General features: G+C 36.9%; 2 protein-coding genes across 3 annotated transcripts; both read right to left on the bottom strand.

The window, feature by feature from the left end:
- Positions 1 to 6,447: 6,447 nt before the first annotated feature.
- Positions 6,448 to 9,566, bottom strand: LOC145102573 (uncharacterized). Of its 2 annotated transcripts, XM_079040002.1 has the most exons (7): positions 8,599 to 9,566; positions 8,450 to 8,518; positions 8,090 to 8,209; positions 7,701 to 7,991; positions 7,212 to 7,604; positions 6,951 to 6,983; positions 6,448 to 6,831 (listed from the first exon to the last, which is right to left on the bottom strand). In XM_079040002.1, exons 1-7 carry the CDS (start codon positions 9,442 to 9,444, stop codon positions 6,658 to 6,660), a joined length of 1,926 nt encoding a protein of 641 aa, XP_078896128.1. In that variant the 5' UTR covers positions 9,445 to 9,566; the 3' UTR covers positions 6,448 to 6,657. The 2 variants fall into 2 exon arrangements, with proteins under 2 accessions (XP_078896128.1, XP_078896129.1); XM_079040003.1 differs by lacking the exon at positions 6,951 to 6,983 and having other exon boundaries at positions 8,599 to 9,565.
- A 5,341-nt stretch (positions 9,567 to 14,907) lies between these two features.
- LOC145098821 (uncharacterized) lies at positions 14,908 to 15,381 on the bottom strand. The gene is made up of 2 exons (XM_079036423.1): positions 15,269 to 15,381; positions 14,908 to 15,214 (listed from the first exon to the last, which is right to left on the bottom strand). The coding sequence occupies exons 1-2, from the start codon at positions 15,379 to 15,381 to the stop codon at positions 14,908 to 14,910; spliced, it is 420 nt and encodes a 139-aa protein (XP_078892549.1).
- Positions 15,382 to 15,901: the final 520 nt, after the last annotated feature.

Here is a 15,901-nt window from a genome sequence, read left to right as displayed (position 1 = left end):
CACTTACTTTACACCCGGATCCCGCTCCGACTCGCCGAGTTCCTCCCTGGACTCGATGAGTCGACCCTCATTAAGTTATGGTTTTCTTTTCCTTTCTTGAACTTTCTGATTTCGGGTGTTACAGATATACCCGACACCCTTGAAACTTTATTCCATAATGGCAGAACTAGTCCCTCCCTCAAGAAATTATTTCGATTTTGCCCCAAAATATACCCTTTAAACCCTTGCTCCCATAATTCTTATCATATTTGGTCGCATAGTTACCATTCGGCCCCCAACCACCCAAAATCTCTTCAAATTAAGTCCCAATAATTACCAAATGGCCCCTACCTTTCATAATACTTATAAATTAAATCCAGATTTTACACTTTTAACCTCCATCTTCTAAACTTGTGACAATTAGCTCTTCGAGACCATCCTTTGATATATAATTATTTATTTTAGGGCTACCATTTGTTCATTAATTTATTTATTTATCTAATAAATAAACAGGGTATTACACCCATCATGGCCACCATCTCAGTATGGAAAGCATTAAACCTCTCAGCCATAAGCTCCAGGATACCCTCCTTGATCGAACCGAAGATCACAGGAGTTTGCTCAAGAATACTGCGCGTGATCTCTGAGGAGATGAACTCTCTAGTCTGCTCATCTAGTTGCTCGGCTCCAGCGCCAGAGCCTGATCCCTCACCTGCACCTGAACTGTCGACTGCTGGTCTAGGGCGTAAAACCGCCATTCTGAAAATAAACACATCATAACATACATCAAAATACTGAACATAACTCGAGGGATCTCATACACTACAAGTTCCATGGATTCATCCCAGCCTTCTTTGATTCGATTACGGATCCTCTGCTTTCAATAGTATGGGCCCATACTACCTTCCACATCTATCCGTACTTTCCTTAAGAACTGCCTCGACTCCACCAAGTCCCTTCTACTACTACTGTTAATCTCATGCTAACTTCATCCTAGGCTTTCCCATAGGGTAATCACCAATCCATTATTCGCCATCAGCTGCATAAGAAGTCCCTGCTATCTCTCGCTAACTAGATCGTGAATATTATTACATATCACTAAGACTAGATAATTTTTCGAATGAAAGATCCTACCCTACAACGGTTAGGCTCAAACAAGAGCTACGCAATAGAGCTACACCTAACCTTCTGAAATTATTTAATCATCGCAGTATGTAACTTAACATATTCATTTACTAGTTACTAAGAGATAGCTAGAACTCCTAAAAGCACAAAGCAAGCAGCATTCGAGCATCGAGTACACATAATCAAGCATATCACATTCAGGCCATCATTATCTAATCTGTACTAGCATGCGGTTCATAAAGCTGAGATACACATAACAGGCACATAAGGCATCCTTCCTAGATCCTTAGTCCTAAACTAGCATGCAATTCTCATAAATCTGATAAACATAACATAACATAAACTTGTATGGGTAATTTGGGAGTACTTACTTGAGCTTGATTGATTGCATGCACAACACCCTTTTCTCTTTTTCAAAATTCTTTTTGCTTTTTCTAAAACACTTTTATGAAAATGATTTTCCTTTGAAATTTTTCATATCAATTCCTCAGTTTGAATCCAGACACACCCGAGAGTGTGTCTGAATCCCTCAAACCAAAGCTCTGATACCAACTTGAAACATCCCAAAAATACAGTCCAAAATTTTCATTTTGAAAATTATTATAAAACAATAAACCATCCATAATCATAAAGAAAACCATGTATCATGTATCTCAAAACACCATATCAAATACTGTAACAAAAACATATGACAAAAAATATCAGAGTAATCTCCCAGGCCAAAAAGACTGTTGTGTGTGCCATTCTATCATCCCGAGCCCTTCCCTTTGCTAGTGGAAGTACCTGAAACCAAAACTGAAAACTGTAAGCACAAAGCTTAGTGAGTCTCCCAAGCTACCACATACTATACACATAATCACATTTTGTACACATAATCACATATTGGGCCTAGCCCACTACATCGGGCCCCGCCCGACATTGGACCGAGGTTCGGCATAACTTGGGCCTCGACCCTGCATCGGGCCCCGCCCGACATCAGACCGAAGTCCGATATACATATCTTGGGCATAATATAATCATAAACATAGACATAAGCATAACAAGAAAGCTGACATTCCTCGGGATTGCCCTGACATCAGACCAAAGTCCGGAACACATAATCATACACATGCAAGAATCACGAAGACATCAAGCATACTAACTGCATCGGGCCCCGCCCGACATCAAACCGAAGTCCGGAACATAAAACCTACATCGGGATAACCCCGACACATACAATCTCACATAAACGGGCCGACCTTGGTGCCTTAGACCCGTTCCTATGGGAGAAGACTCACATCTCAAACGAAATGCTGAACTCGGGAGTGAGGAAATCTCTGCTAGCTACTCCCACGACTCTCCGACTATTATGACCAAATACACACTTAGTCAAAAACTGAGAATCCTTCTAAGGGTAAAATGACTATTTTACCCCTTTTTATCTAATTTGGGTCATGACCTAGGCCCAATCCTTTCTAGTCCTTTCAAAATCATTAAAGCCCACCATTTTCCAAATCGGGCCCAACTCCTCAAATGGGCTTTCCTCTTAAGCCCAACTAGTCCTTGGGCCCTTGACTGACTTCTAAAGGCCCATCATGACCCAGCTTCTACTATGTCCAAATCTTGGCCCAAACCGAGGCCTAATAACATAAAGCCCACTGACTGAGCGTACCTTTCTATACATTGCGCGTACTGCTGAAATGGCTTGTACGTTGCACGTACTGGCGTGTACGCCCAATATATTCTCCTGTTAAGCCCTTTTCTCCAAATATGCTTAATCCCTTAAGACACAACGTCCAAACTAAAGATCTTAGTCCAATACTTCGTCCTAACCCATAAAGTCGATCACTTGGTGGCTTGCAACCCACCAAATGAGCCCAACACTTAAAATAGCAATAAAGTTTCATGGAAATGGCTAGATCTCTTGCATGGCTGCATAAAGGCCTCAAATCTTGCAACTTTACTGCTAAAGGAACACTTTGAGCGTCAAGGGTGGCAACCCTAAGCTCAAAAACGAAGTTGCATGAACAAGATCCATTATTTGGACCTAAAAAGGTCCAAATCTTCAAAACCCTAGATCTAAGCTTCTAAGAGGAAAGATAGGAGCTTTATACCTCATTTGGGTGCCAAAAGATGAACTAGTTCCGTATCCTTGAGCTCAAGGTACTCAAGTGCTTCTTCCTCCAACTTTTCTTCACTTATTCCAAGCCTTTCTTCACCAAAATGGACTCAAAAAGGTCAAGCACACAAAACAATGGAGTATGAGACAAACTAGGGTTTTCTGAGGGTGAGGGGCTAGTGAGGAGGCCAAAGGGGAGGCTATAATGGAGTATTCATATGTCTTAAACCCTAAAAATTAGGGTTTGGCATCTGCCCGCGTACGCCCCCGAGTCCCTAGAATCCAATGTGGTCGCTACACCCCGCGTACGCCAGGTTATGCCCAACGTACGACTTATGGACAGCCCAACTTCTTGGCCCAGTTGCTAAGGTCCACTCCAAAGGGTCCATTGTCCAATTGTTAGTCCAAAACCAATATTAATTTAAATAATTAATTAATACCTTGAGAGACGGATGTTACAAAATGCAAAAGATTAGCTTTTTAAGATATGCATATAAGGTGTGTGGAAATGTCACGAAGCGATTTATTGGAGAAAAGTTCGTGTTTGAATGCAAAATATTAGAGTTTTGAGATATGCATACAAGGTGTTTGTGAAAATGTCACAAAGAGATTTATTGGAGAAAAGTTCCAATTAGAACAATAAGATTTACATTATTTGAGCTACTATATGTTGAGACATTAAATATATGAATGAAGATCATCTATAGTAAGAATGAGATGAATGAGACAACTAAAACAAAAACCAATTTTTGCATCAACAAAGCAACAAAATAGCAAGAAAGAAAGACATGAAGTTAATATAATGACAATATTAGTAGCCGTAACAAGTTTAGGGGAACATCACTGTAGAATTTACCAAAAAATAACAACAATACATATGTTCATTATGTTTCATGTGTCATTTTGTAATGGATATCACAACACTTTAGTATGCATGTATGCATAAACAAAAATATACATGTATACACAAACAGAAACGTGTGTGTATGCACATACAGGAAACTGCATACGTTTACAAACATAAGTGTATGCACAAACAGACGTGCATATGTGTACAAACATAAATGTTCATGTTTGCACAAATATAAATATAAATATGTATAAAAAACATAAATATGCATATGTGCATATTTTACATGTAAATAATGTATGTGTGCAGAAACAAAAATATGCATGTATACACAAACAGAAATGTGCATATGTGCACATAACAAATATGCACAATTGTGAAAAAAATTCAATTAAAAAAATGTCTTAATATGCTAGGACGCTACTGTAGAACGTGATTTGTAGAAAAAAAAAATTCAAAAAAATGTATACCCCTTGTAAAATGAAAAGTAGAGTTTGAGAAGAAAGCAAAGTCGTTAAGCAAAATTGTTCAAGTGTTTGTTTCAACAACAGATTTAGTGTACACCTTTCCACAAAGTCAACTTCATAACACTTGTTTACTGATTAAATCTTGTCTAAAGCCACTTTCTCTTGTTGAATGTTAAGGTTAGGGAAGATAATATGTTTTTGGGGGATGTGTAGTGAAAAGGAGGGTCGATTCAAGTTGGTTTGAGGCTCCATACAAAATTAAAAAAAAATGATGCCCTTAACACTAACTTTTTTAAGTATAAAAATGATTAATTGCTTAGATTCCTGAAGAATCAGTTACAATTTCTTCGTCTTCTACATCAATTTTGACTCTAATCTCGTTTTTCCTTTTTTGTCACTACCTGCGACAAATTAATATCAAACGTTTTTTTTCTTCTAATATAAGTAGATACATGAAAATAGAACCTTTAAATTAGGAGGCTCCGGGCCATCACTTTTAGTGCCCCACCCACTAATACCAACATGGTGAAAAGACAAGGACAAAACTTTCATAAATATGATTCTATGGCAGACAATATGACATGATGAATATACCCTCGTGTAATGGTCATGTGGGCTCGACTAGCGTCTAAAATCAAACGGACCATACACGTAGAGGTTTTCGTAAGTTTCTTTAACCAACTAGTTTTTGTAAACCACATAGACCAATTGTGTAATTTTCTCAAAACAACGATATTGGAACAAACATGAATAAACAATGATATTTTTTAACTATAAAATGGAGTTATAGAATAAGCATTTGACTAATAACTACATAGAACTTTAGCTTTACAATTCGTACATGAAGAAGGAGAAATGATAATATATAAATAAAAAAAATATTAGGGCCTTTGACATAAAAGCCTTTAAATTTGTCAAAGTGTGAAGGTTTTGTCCCTCATCGATTTTAGCCGTGTTCATGCCTAAACTTTGGACATTAATGAAGAAAAATTCATCGTCAGAACAAAAACATTGTACCGACAAAATTTGAGAAAATTAAAAACCTTTATGTTAAAAACCCTTTTAACTATCATAAAAAGTCCACTGCATAACGTTGCAAAATTACAATCGGATCCTTCTTATACTTGCCTTCAGTTATTATGAATTTGCTTCTTAACCGTCCATGACTTTTGCCTAATTGCTTCCTGATCCGCAGGCTTTTGCCCTTTTTCTTTATAAACTGCGTAGATTTAAAAACACTTAAAAATAAATTTTCATCTAAGTACTTTAGTTTATAAATTTTTACACATTTACATTTTTCAATATTTACCACTTATTACGCTCAAGATTGAGTAAACATAATACATATACATATCATATTTCTAACAATTTCGAAAGTAGCACCGTTTTCAACAATCAACCTATTTTTTGCTAAACTTTTATTTTGATAACAGAATCAATAAAGTGTTTTCAAAATTATGCACCATTTGATAGTTTATTGTCCTCTGATAATCACAAATTCATAGTATTAAATCTATTTTACCAAAATCATTGTAATCTATGAATCATGCAACACCCCATCAACTGATCTCATGAACAGTTGGTGTATTGGCATCGGTCGATCTATTAAAACAAGTAAACAACACACATCTTCAGATCCCATAAATAAAATCCATCTTTTGCAAGAATTGATAATTATTGCAAGTAGAAAAACTAACAAACCATTTTGAATTTTATTAGGGCTTTGAGTTCAATTTTGATTTCAAATTGGGGCTTGAATATGCTTCTCAGTTTTATGAATTTTGTTTCATAAATCTAATTATGATCAAGATAAAAATAAACCGATCCAGTAAAACAAGTATTTGTTGCTATGAAGTTATATCCCATGGACCATGTGAAGCAGAGTAGTACAAAAGCATAACAAAGCACAGTGAAAGAGAGTAAGTCGATTTGTTTGTTAGTAGTGAATATTTGAAAATAGTTTAATGGATGAAACAAAAGCATAGTATAAAACTATGGGAGGTAATTTAAACATATCATTCGACACTTTCTAAACAGTAAATACCCTTCAAGTTCAAGGGTCATAAAAAGAGACTCAAAGTTTTGTTGGTTTAAACATAAAATAAAACTTGTATTCAAGTCTAAGTCCAAGCAGCTGATTACATAGATTGTTGCATGAGATGGCCATCTGATCGATACCCTTCTCCTGGGATGGAATTGGAATTGGAATGGGAATGGGAATTGGAATTGGAATTTGGTGAGTGATCATATTTACAAGCCGGCCCGTATTTGCATATTCCATACCGACTGTAGTGCGTGCACATATTCTGATCCTGCACCCATCATTTCAAAAACAATATCAAAATTAATACTTGAACCAAAGTGGTAATACAAGAAGGAATGGAATTGTTCATTCCGTTGGAATGAAGAAAAAGTTGTTTGTGGAATGTACCATTCCTGAGTGAATCTGATTTGAATGTTTTTCCTTGAAAAATAATAATGCAACCAAAACAAACCCCAAATGTTAAGTGCAATATAAAGAACAAACTTAAGTAATGTCTCCATTCTCAATTGGGACCCACAATCTTGCTATTGTTTCTTGTGAATCGGGACCCACATCCACAAATTGAGAAACCATTGAAAGGCCAAAACAACGAGAACTAAAGAATGTTTTACATAAATTACCATAGAAGAAAAAAGAGGATGTACTTACAGGCCTTAAAGGCAACCCTTTATCACTCAGAACAGAAGGGGCAGTCTTGGTAATGCGACTCTTAGGATGATGAAACTTGCAGCCCGATCTATATTTGCAGTCCCCTGTTTTCATGAAGTAGCTGCATTCAGGTTGTCCAGGCCTTTCAGGATAATCTGAACCCATCATCTGTGACTGTGGCTGATGATGCTGATGTGGATGCTGATTCTGATGCTGATGCTGATGCTGATGTGTCATCTGTGACTGTGGTTGATGATGCTGATTCTGATGTTGATGTGTGTACAGGTTAGCATCAGTAGGTGGATTGTTCAAAAAGAAAGCCGGTGGAATAGGCAACCCTCTTTCTGAACTCGGATACACATGGGCAGGAGGTGGTGGAGGTGGGACAGGAGCCTCAACAAAAGTCAACCCCAAAAACATAAACAAGTTAGTAAATATATATGTATTTAGTTGTACAAGGGCAATTTAGTCATTAGACAGACAATATACCTGATAACCGTTCCAATCTGGAGTTGGTGGAGGAATGTGCTGCTGGGGTGGTGGTGGTGGTGGTGAGTACATCACTGGTAGAAATGCAGCAGGGGTGTCTGGAGTTCTTTGAGGTGACCATGGGGGCATATTTGGAAGAGGTCCATCATTTCCATATGGGGTTGGGGAATGGGAATGGGCTGAATCACCTCCTACTCCTCCTACTGCAGTAGGATCAGGATGATTAAACCTACAATTTGGCCCATATTTGCAGGAGCCATTACGCATGTAGTAAGGGCATTCTTTTTCTCCCTGTAATATAATAAAATGTAGTCAAACAATACACACCAGGAGGAAGAACATAATATGAATGAATCTTGAATACAATAAAGATTGCAAATTAGTAATACCGGTCTGATTGGGAGACCTAAAAAGTTATACTCTACCACTGGTGTTACAGCAGTTTTTCCTCTACCATGACTGAATTTGCAAGATTTCCCATATTTGCAACCACCTGTTGATAGGTAAAACTGCAGCAAAATGACAAGATCAAGTATCAGGAATGCTTCTAAGTGACAAGACAGGGTACCCATAGCAATGATTGTATGACTTAACCAGATACATAGAACAAACATTAGCACTGGGAATAAATATACAGACTAGTTACTTGTTGTAACAAAGGCCCACATGAAGGGATAATCTGTAGCTGTGTAACAACGACAACTGTATGGAAATGGATAGAGATTATATGAACATAGATGGTAAATAACCTTGCAGTCAACCTGGCCATGCCTCTCTGAGTTTTCTTCCTTCTGAATCTTCGTCTCCTTCGTGGGTTGCTAAATAAGAGAAGTGATCTTCAGTAAGTTTTAGCAGACACAATGAGAGAAAAGTTGAAATTTGTTTGTAGAAATTAAACCTGATTTCTCCTTCTGAGAGGGTGATTGAACTTGCAATTTGATCCGAACTTGCACATCCCTGTCCTCATGTAATATGAACAATCCTCAGCATCTGGTCTCAATGGATAATGATACCTTTTCGATCCACCACCCCCTGGAACAGTCATCGGCCCACCTTCATCGCCCTCTCCACCAGCATTTTCGTTCTCGTTTTCCAGATCCTCCCCATCTTCAAACTCTTTCTCATTCCCACCTTCACTCCTCTTGTCTTCACCGTTACTCTCGTAACCGACAATTTCACTAGTGTCATCCCCATCCTCTATCTCAATCTCGTGATTCTCCTTCGAATCCATCTCCTTATGTTCAACCGCTTTCTCATCAGCATCACCATTAACGTCAACAACGTTTCCCCCATCCTTTTCGCATTCTAGTCCAGTCTCGCCAACTTCCCGCTCTTCTAAAACCCTACATTCCTTCGGATCCTCTTCTCTAACCTTCTTCAGACCGTTCCGTTCGATAGCCTCATCCACGAACTGCCGTACATCTCGGAAATACTTCTCTCCGCTTCCACTCGAAGAGTCGGCTTGAAACGCTTCATTAACAGCCTCCTTCACTAACAGGTGCCGAAGCTCTTCATCTATTGCTCGCTTCACTTCATCTTCCTCATCCGTTACAACCGAATGCCCCTGAAGATCTCGATCAAGAAGCTTATCTTTGCAGGGTACCACTAGGTTTTGAAGCTCTTTCGTAATATCTTCCACTAGCTTATCATTGTTGATGGACGAATCAGACTGCAGCCCTAAATCTATATGTTGTTGTTGTTGTTGTTGATTATTAAGTTGAGAGTTTTCTTCAAATGCATCCATTCTCCCTCCACATCTCAATCTTCAAACCCCGAGTTTTCAGAAAATATGGAGAAAGAGGGTTTCTGAATTGTAAATATATTTCCGGAGAAAGAACGAAGAAGAGTGTGTGTGCCAGTGTGTGAGAGAGAATGTTAAAATACAATGTATAGGTGTGAAACGTGTGATTGCACGGATGATTTCCGTCAAACTTAACGGATTTTTTAAAGCTTTTTAAAGTTTTTTTTAGACCATGTCATATTTTCAGAATACTTTATATTCTCTATTTCATAAAATAATTTTCTTATAAAATGTTTTGTACAAAGACAAAACTCTACAAATAGTGCATGTGGTTAGCTGAAAATTGTCATTTTGGTCCAAAAAGATTTGGACTAGCACCAGAGGTCCAAACTTTTCATTTTGTTGCGAGTTTGGTCCAATTTGCTTTGAACTTTTTTAAAATGACCGATTTGCCCCTCATTAATTTCATTTTTTTAATTTTTTATTTTGTTATATTTTTTATTTAAAAATAAACAAAAAAGAAAAGAAAAAAAAAAAGAAAATAAATATTTGTGTTATCATCCATTCACCACCCACCCCCATCTTTTTTCCCTCTGGTAAACATGAACACCACCACCACCGGTTACCGTCTCCACCGTAGCTAGCCGCCTCCACATCTCTCGTTCTCAAGTTTGAATTCCGGAAATGTCTTGTAACCTACAGTGGCTATTCTAGGTGAAGATAGATAGGGGAGTGAAAGGGAGTGTTGGAGGGAGTGAGAAACCCTTGCTGATCCACCACCATATGCAGATTTGTAACCACCGCCACCACTAACATCGAAGAAGTAGATAGACGAACTCCAGCCACAGACGCCGGCGACATAGGGTTTTTGACGAAGAAGAAGGGCAACAACGACAGAGGGTTTCCGACGTAGAAGAAGAAATATCGTCATTTGGGATACCCTAACTCGTTTGATACTCGTTATTCTGAAACCCTAACTCGTCGGATCTGAGAATCCTAACCAATCGTTGCCCTTAGTTAGCCAAATCTTTGGTCTGCGACGGTCTTCACGTTCGATGGAGAAAGATAGAGAGAGAGAGAGACGAGGATCGACGGAGACGGAGGTAGAGGCGGCGTTTGTGGCTTGAGTTTCCAGACAGAGTGACATTTACAGATTTGGACGGAGGCGACGAGATCGAAGATTGGAGATGATATGTTGAAGATTTACCATGGTACTAGAGGGTGTGGTTGAGGTTGGTTTTCTGTTGATAAATCTGAAAATCGAGACACAAATGGAGAAGATAAACTGAGAAGGGGGTGGTGCTGTAAACCGATCCTGATGATGATGGAGAACACAAACAGATCTGGAAACAGATGGAGAAGACTAGCCCTAGATATGATTTGTCCTTCTGTTTTCTCCATCTCCATTGATAACCGACGAGTTCAACAATTTGTTAAGGGTGTTTTTTTGTTCCTCTGGATTGATTTTCAGGAAGAAGAAGATGGGTATGTGTAAAGAGAGAAAGAAAGAGGGAGAGAGAGAGAGAGAGGGTGAGAGAGAGAAATTAGTTTCAATTTTCTTTTTATTTATTTTAATAAAAAACTTAATAAAATTAATATAAAAACTGAAAAAGAAAAAAATAAGGGCAAAATCGTCATTTCAAAAAAGTTCAAAGCAAAATGGACAAAAATCGCAACAAAATGAAAAGTTTGGACCTCTAGTGCTAGTCCAAACCTTTTTGAACCAAAGTGACAATTTTCAGCTAACCGAGACTATTTGTACAGTTTTGTCTTGTACAAATTACATAAGAATACTATATTTTGTTTTTTTAACAATTAAATTTTATTTTATTTCATAATTTTTTTAAAAAGATTTCAATCATTATCCTTATTATCCTTATTGTACTTTTAACGTTTGAATATTTTTTCCTCATTAAAATCACTTAATTTTGACATTTTTCCATACAATAACACACTTCAAACAATATCTAAGTAGATTTTTATAAATTTAAAATAAGATATATATATATATATATATATATATATATATATATATATATATATATATATATATATTCAATAAAAAACTATTTTAAACCATGAACTAAGGAATCAATCTTCATCGTTGGAAAGAAAATGATGATACGCGTTGGATCATAACAAAAAATCCATTTTTTTTGTTTTTTTTATGATTGTTCTTTTTTTGAAAAAAGAAAAATATACCGAAATTCATAATTTTGTTTATCATCTTAACATAAACATCCATATCGATATACAAAAAACATCTTCTTTTTTTTCAAAAAACCTAACGTTGTTTTGTTGGTTTTTTTAATATTCATGTTTATTTTTTATTGAAAAAATAAAATAAGTATATCAAAATTCATATTTTTTGGTACCTTTTAAAAAGACATTCATATAAATGTAAAAATATCAAAAAATTAGCTCAGATTCGCATTGTGAATACTAAAATATAAATTATATTCAATTTAGATTCACATTATAAATAATACTAAATCAGATTCACATTGTAAATCTTGAAAATTGAATTATACATACAGTTCATATTCACAATGTAAATTGTAAATAAATTCACTTGTGATTCGTACAAAACTAATTTATGAGTAATCAAAATGTTAAAATATTATAAGATTACAAGAAAATATACTTCGATTCACATGTAAATTTCATTAAATTAATTTGTGTATGATCAAGGTATTGAAATGATAATTCAAATTCACATTGTGAATACTAATAACAAAATTATGTGCAGATTAGATTCACAATATGAATCTATTCACAAATCTAATTCGCAGTGTGAATATGACCTACAAAGTGGAAAAAAAAAACTATTTTTTTTAACAATGATATGAATGTCTATTTAAAGAGTACTAAAAATTATAAATTTTGATATATTTATTTTATTTTATTTGATAAAAATAAGCATAAATATTAAAAAAATCAATAAAATAAAGTGGGTTTTTTTCGAAAAAAATCGTTTTGTATATATCAATATGGATGTCTATGGAAAGATGATAAAAAATTATAAATTTTGGTATATTCGGTTTTTTTTCGATAAAAAATAAATCTAAAAAAAATGGATTTTTTGCTATGACCTCGTGCATATGTGTCTAACCTTTAAATGTACAACCCTTTTTGGCCATTGATCAATTGTACTCTAACCGACAACATTGGCTCCTCGGTTTGATAGAAATAATAAATGACTGATAGATTCTATATTACAAAACTGAATCAATGAAATGGAACGATGACGATTGAACAAAAGATGAATTCCATTAATCTCAGCAATAGAACAATTCGTAAGGAGTAACTATTATTTCTAGCTGGAAGAGAACGATATAAATGTTGTTAGATAAAAGACAAATACAGACATTATATAAAGACCAAATAAGATAACAATTCCGAAAATGGACATGCCCTATTTCAGAATCGGAACAAGACATAATTTCGAAAATAGCTATTTCACATAACACTAAATATGACTTAACAATCTTCCCCTTTGTGTCAAATCGGAAGGAGGTCTTCTTTATTGCCTTTGGATGTCGAAAATCTTCGGCATGATCTTTAGAAAGGATGTCCAGACAGATATATACCAACAAATCATATCCTAAACACATTTGACATTTGCAGCTGAGTTGGACTTGTTCACTTCTGCCCTTGTAAGATTGGAGTTCACAGCACTTGTAGAGTACAAATGCTTACCCCTCAAAAAGAACATACAGTTCTTAATTTCTTCACCCTCCTTCATTTTGTAGATGATGCTCTAGTGCTTTTTGTCAATGAGTCCTCCTTTTAAATGTTGGATGTCTTCCGGTTGATCAAACGACTTCAAAATTGGTCTTTTTTTTCATAACATAAGCTATTTTAACATCCATATTTGCAATTTCCAGAATGTAACACTTAATCATCCGCTTCAAGTGTTCATAAATGGGCTCATACTTTGTAACACTCGGTTCCCGGTACGTATTTTAAAAATTAAATATTTGCATGTTTTATACTGGGACTCGACGAGTTGGAGGCCCAACTCGTCGAGTAGACTAGACTTTGGACACGGGTTTTAAGTAACCTACTCGACCATTCGGGAGCCCGAATCGGCGAGTAGGTCTGCATGGATGAAACCCCAATATTTAGGGTTTTCACCCTATTTAAATGCCTTATCTTGTCCTAATTCAGCCTTCATCGTCTCTCACAGTCCAGAAAAGCCCTAACTCGAAGCCCTAAAGCATTTGGAGTGTTCTTAAGCCATTTTTGTGTGTTTTGGTTGTTTGAAGCTTGAAGAAAGAAGTGGAAGCTTGGGGATTCCAGAAGAAGCAAGTAGATCCAAAGGTTTTGCTTCGTTACTAGCTCATTCAAGGTAAAAAGCTTCAACCTTGGCCATCTATCTCTTAGATCTCTAGTTAGGGTTCATTTCTACCTTTTCTAAGCTTTAGTAAAGCCAACTTTGGGGTTTTGTGGTTCTAAAGGGGTAGAACTTCAGATCTGGAACCATTGAGGATTCCCATGGCATAAAGGTGCCAACTTTATGGGCATGGGAGTCTCATGCATCATATAACCTCATTTTAGGGCCATTTGAGCCACATACCCCCATGCATGCACATCAAGCTTGTAACTTTACGTGTAATATGGACCCTAAGAGGCCAGATCTATGTTATGGATGTATTGAGCTCGACTGAAATCAACTGTATGGACATGGACTTTGGGGGACTCGGCGAGTCGGGGTATGGTTCCCCAACCTTTTTGGCTTCTGATCGATCTGGTTGAGTCTAGGAGAGGACTCAACATGATGGACTGGAATAGGGGCTTGAAGATCGAAGAACTCGACGAGCTCAAGGATGAACTCGGCGAGTTCAAGACAATGTCCCAACCATATGAAGATGAACTCGACGGGTTCAAGAAGAACTCGGCGAGTCAAGGACTAAACACTTTAACCTGGATGAAGATGAACTCGAAGGGTTCAAGGATGAACTCGACGAGTCGGTTGTAGAAGGTCCCAACTTTGCTTAAAGGAGAACTTGGCGAGCTCTTGTAAGACTCGGCGAGTAGGTTCGAAGTCGAAGAGTGGTTTGGAGGGTTACCTTAGGGTAAGCCTAGGAAGAGATTAGCAAAGAGTGCAGTAGTAGTAAAAGGGAACTGGTGAAGTCGAAGCAATCCTTGGGGAAAGTACAGATAGATGTGGAAGGTAGTATGGGCTCGTACTACTGAAAGCAGAGGATTCATACTCGAATCAAGGGGGTCGAGATATAACCGAGGAACTTGTAGAGTGTGTGAGACCTCTCGAGAATATGTATGAATCTGACACTCATGTATTTTTTTTTCAGAATGGTGATGATTACGTGTTACGGAGCAGGAGGATCGGGATTAGGATCAGGTTCAGGTTCGGGATCCAAACCAGTTGATGAGAGATTGCACGAGTTCATTGCGTCAGAGATCACGAGAGGCATCCTTGAGGCGACGCCGGTGATTTTCGGGTCAATCAAGGAGAGGATTATCGAGTTGATGGAGTTGATTCTGAATCCATACCACTTGTGATGTACATGATGTTGTTGCAATGTATTTTGCTTTAGCTGTGGATAAGGATACACATGTTGCAATGTATTTTGCTTTAGATGTGTTTTTTCGATCAAGCTCACATCCCCCTAAGTCAGCATCCGAGTACGCTTGCACAAAGAATCCTGAATTGGATGGATACCATAAACTGAGTGAAGTAGTTCGTTTCAAATATGATAATATTTTCTTAACTGCCATCATGTGAGGTTCTCGAGGATCCGCTTGAAACCTGCCACAGTAACAAACAACAAACATTATATCAGGATGACTAGATGTCAGTTACAATAAAGATCCGATCATCTGTCGAAACAAGGTAATATCTGTTGCTGGTTTATCAAGTGAAGGAACGAGTTTCGTTCCGAATGTCATTGGAACCTTGACTTCGGAATCCCCCATAATTCCGAATTTGGCCAGTAAAGTCTTCATGAAAGCTTCTTGATTGATGAATACTCTCTCCGAACTCTGTCTTATATTTAAACCAAGGAAAAAATTAATTGGATCCATAGAACTCATTTCAAATTTTGTCTCCATTAATTTTCGGAATTCAATAGTTAAGTTGGGATTAGTGGATCCGGAAATAATATCATCAACATAAATTTGAACTATCATTAAATGGTCTCTCTCCTTCTTCCAAAAGAAGATAGGATCAACGAAACCTTGTTTGAATTTAGACTGTTTTAGAAAACGAGTTAGAGTTTCATACCATGCTCGTGGAGCTTGTTTAAGACCATATACATCTTTATCCATAATATAACAGTGATTCGAAAAATTTTCATTCACAAAACATGGAGGTTGTTCAACGTAGACTGTTTCTTCAAGTTCTCCGTTCAAAAATGCACACTTCACATCCATTTTATATACTTCAAAGTTTTTGTGAGCAACATAGGCTAGAAATAAGCAAATTGATTCAAGTCTA

Source organism: Lactuca serriola, chromosome 4, assembly GCF_051521515.1.
Source record: "Lactuca serriola cultivar US96UC23 chromosome 4, Lser_US96UC23_V15, whole genome shotgun sequence".
Classification (NCBI taxonomy): Eukaryota; Viridiplantae; Streptophyta; class Magnoliopsida; order Asterales; family Asteraceae; genus Lactuca; species Lactuca serriola.
This window is presented reverse-complemented; position numbering and strand designations above follow the sequence as displayed.